At 51.6% G+C, this 4,008-nt stretch overlaps 1 protein-coding gene across 1 annotated transcript; it reads right to left on the bottom strand.

The window, feature by feature from the left end:
- Window positions 1-854: 854 nt before the first annotated feature.
- Window positions 855-1,799, bottom strand: LOC104080639 (olfactory receptor 14A16-like). Its single transcript, XM_009583107.1, is given in 3 exon segments — window positions 855-1,570; window positions 1,573-1,705; window positions 1,707-1,799. Coding segments are annotated over 3 exon segments (942 nt in total).
- Between the last annotated feature and the right edge of the window lie 2,209 nt (window positions 1,800-4,008).

Here is a 4,008-nt window from a genome sequence, read left to right as displayed (position 1 = left end):
AAACAGAGGCCATTCAATCTTTGGCTCTCCTGCATTCGAATTCTAGGCGATCCCTAACCCAAACTGCATCTGCCCCCTTCTCTGCCCCCACCAGCCCCACTCCCCAGGACAGCATGAGAGTCCTGGCTCTGCGGCTCCTCAGGCAGCTCATGGATCTCTCCAGTCTCCCTTCCCTGTACCCGCTGGGTGCCCACTGACTCCCATGGCACTGTAGAGTCCTTGTTTGTGGATACCTCGATTTAGTGCTTTACTTTTGGGGGACTTCTCCTATGAGGGTGTTTCACTTTGTGTGTCTCCATTCACTCCCACCCCAGTGCACACGGGAGGTGCCCATCCTCTCCTGACCCCTCCAAATTCATTTCCAGAGACACTGCTATATGGCATTAGTCCTGTCAGACGTGAAGCAGCCTGACGAGGTAATGGAGAGCTCATGGACCATCTCCACTGCAATTGGACACCAAGAAGAGAGCCTTTAAAACCAGAATTTTCAGACCAGTGGAACCCCATGGTACTGTGAGCTTAACCCCAAACACAGGGAGAACACAAGGAGAATAGACTCTTTAAAAGACCCGTTCTTTGGATATTTCATTGGCAGCAACTTTGGAGAAAGCCCAGCCTTCAGCACTGCATCCAGGATATCCCCTTTTATTGAAGAGCAGGTATTGGACATACCACATTTGACAGAGTGTTGTGCAAGTGTCAGACACAACAGAATCAAACCTCAAGACAAGCAGTATAAACTGCTACAGTAAACTACAATAGAAAATTATCTATAAGTAGGATTATCACAGGGAAAACAGCAGACTCCTGGCCTTAGATAAACTCTGGGAAATGTGCAGAGAAGGGGACACAGGTTATTGTTGGTGAAACAACGTCCATTGGGCCAGTTTCCACAGCGAATCCTTGAGCTCCTGGTTCTTCATGCTGTAGATGAAGGGGTTCACTGCTGGAGGCACCAATGAGTACAGAACTGCAATCCCCAGATCCAGCGATGGGGAGGAGATGGAGGGGGGCTTCAGGTAGGCAATGATGCCAGTGTTGATAAACAGGGAGACCACAGCCAGGTGAGGAAGGCACATGGAAAAGGCTTTGTGCCGTTCCCGCTCAGAGGGGATGCTCAGCACAGCCCTGAAGATCTGAACATAGGAAAAAAGAGTGAAAACAAATCACCCAAATGCTACTAAGAGACTAAATACAAGAAGCCCAGCTTCCCTGAGGTAGTCTGAGTCTGAGCAGGAGAGCTTGAGGATCTGGATCTGGGGGATTTCACAGAAGAACTGGTCCAGGGCATTGTCTTGGCAGAGAGATAGTGAAAATGTGTTGGCCGTGTGCAGCACAGCATTTAGAAACCCACTGCCCCAGGCAGCTGCTGCCATGCTGACACAAACTCTGCTGCCCAGGAGGGTCTCATAGTGCAGGGGTTTGCAGATGGCAATGTAGCGGTCATAGGACATGACTGTGAGAAGATAAAACTCTGCTGTAGCACAGAAAAAGAAAAAAAAGACCTGTGCAGCACATCCCAAGTAGGGAATGGCCCTGGTGTCCCAGAGGGAATTCGCCATGGCTTTGCGACAGTGGTGGAAATGAAGCCCAGGTCGAGAAGGGAGAGGTTGAAGAGGAAGAAGTACATGGGGGTGTGGAGGCAGTGATCACAGGCTATGGCAGTGATGATGAGGCCATTGCCCAGAAGGGCAGCCAGGTAGATAACCCAAGAAGAGCCAGAAGTGCAAGAGCTGCAGCTCCCGGGTGTTTGCAAACACCAGGAGGATGAACTCATTTAGGGAGTTGCGATTGCACATGTCTTCACTCCGGGCAGGGGGACTGTTGAAAGAGAAGACATTGATAAGTTAGGACAGACTTCTCTGAGCCAATCCTATGCTGTTTCCCAAAGATATCCCTGCACGTTGACTTCTCTTTCCTAGGGGGACCTTCATTCAGCTCCTTTTTGTGAGCTCAGGTGTGTGCTGCTAAGTGTGTCATGAGGAGCAAGTGCTCCAGAGAAGTCAGTCCTACACTACTGCAGTAGTTTCAAACATCCCGTGCATTTGGTAGGGTTTCCTAGCAGTAGGTGCCTACAGTTGAGTGAGAGGTATTTACTTCGGTGACCTTGTGGGAATTGTCCTTTATTTACTGCAGTGTGTAAACTACTATGTTCACACTGTGCTGTGATGAAGTGCAGCCAGCACTGGGGAAGGGCAGTTGAACATCTTCAGACCCCAGTCTCCAGAAGATGGTCTGGAGCCAAGGGGTTTATGATACATTTAGAATCACAGAATCATAGAATCATTAAGGTTGGAAAAGACCTCATTGAGTCCAACCATCAACTCAACACTACCATGCCCACTAAACCATGTCCCTAGGCACCTCATCTACATGTCTTTTAAATACTTCCAGGGATGGTGACTCAACCACTTCCCTGGGCAGACTGTTCCAAGGCTTGACCACTCTTTCAATAAAGAAATTTTTCCTAATGTCCAATCTAAACCTCCCTTGGTGCGACTTGAGGCCATTTCCTCTCGTCCTATTTATTTCAATTGGAGATGCTGCCATTGCCCTGGGCACTTTCTTTGCAGCAGCAGAAATCCTTGGCTTTTGCATTGCGCTCAGCCTGAAGACTGGTGAGCCCCTGAGGGACAAAAAGGGGGACTCCCTGTGCCCTAGTGCAGCGTCAGGAGAGCTGGTCTGCCCATGAGTGACCTGCTGGTCACCACACAGGTGCCCTGTGCTTACACCTCTTTCTGTTGGAGCATGATCTTACTCACAACATACTTGAAGAAGAAACTGGACTTTTGTGAGCGCAGAAGAGTCCAGCTTCAATGCCCACTCCTCCAAACTCATTTCTTTTCCTGCGCAGAGGGGTAGCATGGCTGTCTGCTGCCTGGAGATTCCCCTGCCAGGAGCTGTTTCTCTGTCCCCTACATCTCCTCCCTATCAGTGCTCACAGACCCCATGCAACGCACTGTGCGCTCAGCTCTGCCCTGCAGACACCTCCCGGCAGCAGGGCTCTGTCCAGGGACATCTCCCTTTTTGCAGGTCCTAAGGAGCAAGCAAAGGTGATGCTGGTGCTGTCTGTAGGTAGAGGCACTTTATGAGGTTTCAGATCTGTTCATCCGTCAGTGTAACACTTCAGGAGTCTCAGGGTCTTATTAAAACCTGCCGGCTCCTTTCCCCTTTCCCTTAGAAGTAAACTGAGAGCACAGACCCTAGAAAGCTGATCACTTTGAAGGTGGTCCCTGCCTTGAACTTTCTCTTGAAAACCTGCCTCTGCCAATGTCCTGGGGGTGATCAGGAGCTGTGAGCAGCCCTCACCCGTGCCGCACGCTCTCAACAGCAGAATGCTGCCCTGCTGGGGGTTTTTCCTTCCATCCACAGCTTCTCCCTGCAGCGCTGTGGGGAGCTGACCCTGGCAGGCAGCAGAGCCCCTGCCCCAACACACAGCCCCCTGGGGACCCTGCTCTGAAGGACAGCTGTGGGCACCCCTGGCTGCACACCCGCCTTCAGACCCCTGCAGCCGTCCCCAGGAGAAGGGAGCCAACATGCTCTGCCCTCTGACGGTGCAGCAGGGAATCTGGAGCGTGTCCTCCTCCTCAAAACCATAGAGAGATCCCACAGGCTGTTGGCTGTGACAGCTTTACAAGATTGCTCTAAGAACCGCATCTGCATGGCCCTGCATCCAGAGACTTACCGTGTCAAGAGCTGTGAAGATTTCTCCCGCAGTGAGTACTCAGCTGTCCTTCCACCCCAGACTGCCTTTAATCTCTCACTTTCTCATCCCCTCTTGTCGGCCGCAGGCAGTGCCCGTGCCCTCAGCCCTGCTGCGCTTTGCAGAGGAGCTGCTCCTAGGCAGAGCTGTTTCCCTGCAGTGCAGCCCGGTTGCCATGAGCTCTCTCTGTACCAGCTCAGCAGCAGAGGACTAGCCCAAGGCTTTCTAATGACCCCTCTGGTGGGTTTGGTGCTAATCCATGGACTCATCAAGTCATGAGACCATGAACCTTAGACACTGACAGG

This window comes from Fulmarus glacialis, unplaced genomic scaffold, assembly GCF_000690835.1.
Source record: "Fulmarus glacialis isolate BGI_N327 unplaced genomic scaffold, ASM69083v1 scaffold1348, whole genome shotgun sequence".
NCBI classification, from domain to species: Eukaryota; Metazoa; Chordata; class Aves; order Procellariiformes; family Procellariidae; genus Fulmarus; species Fulmarus glacialis.
The sequence above is the reverse complement of the archived record's forward strand: the minus strand, read 5'-3'. Positions and strand labels throughout refer to the sequence as shown.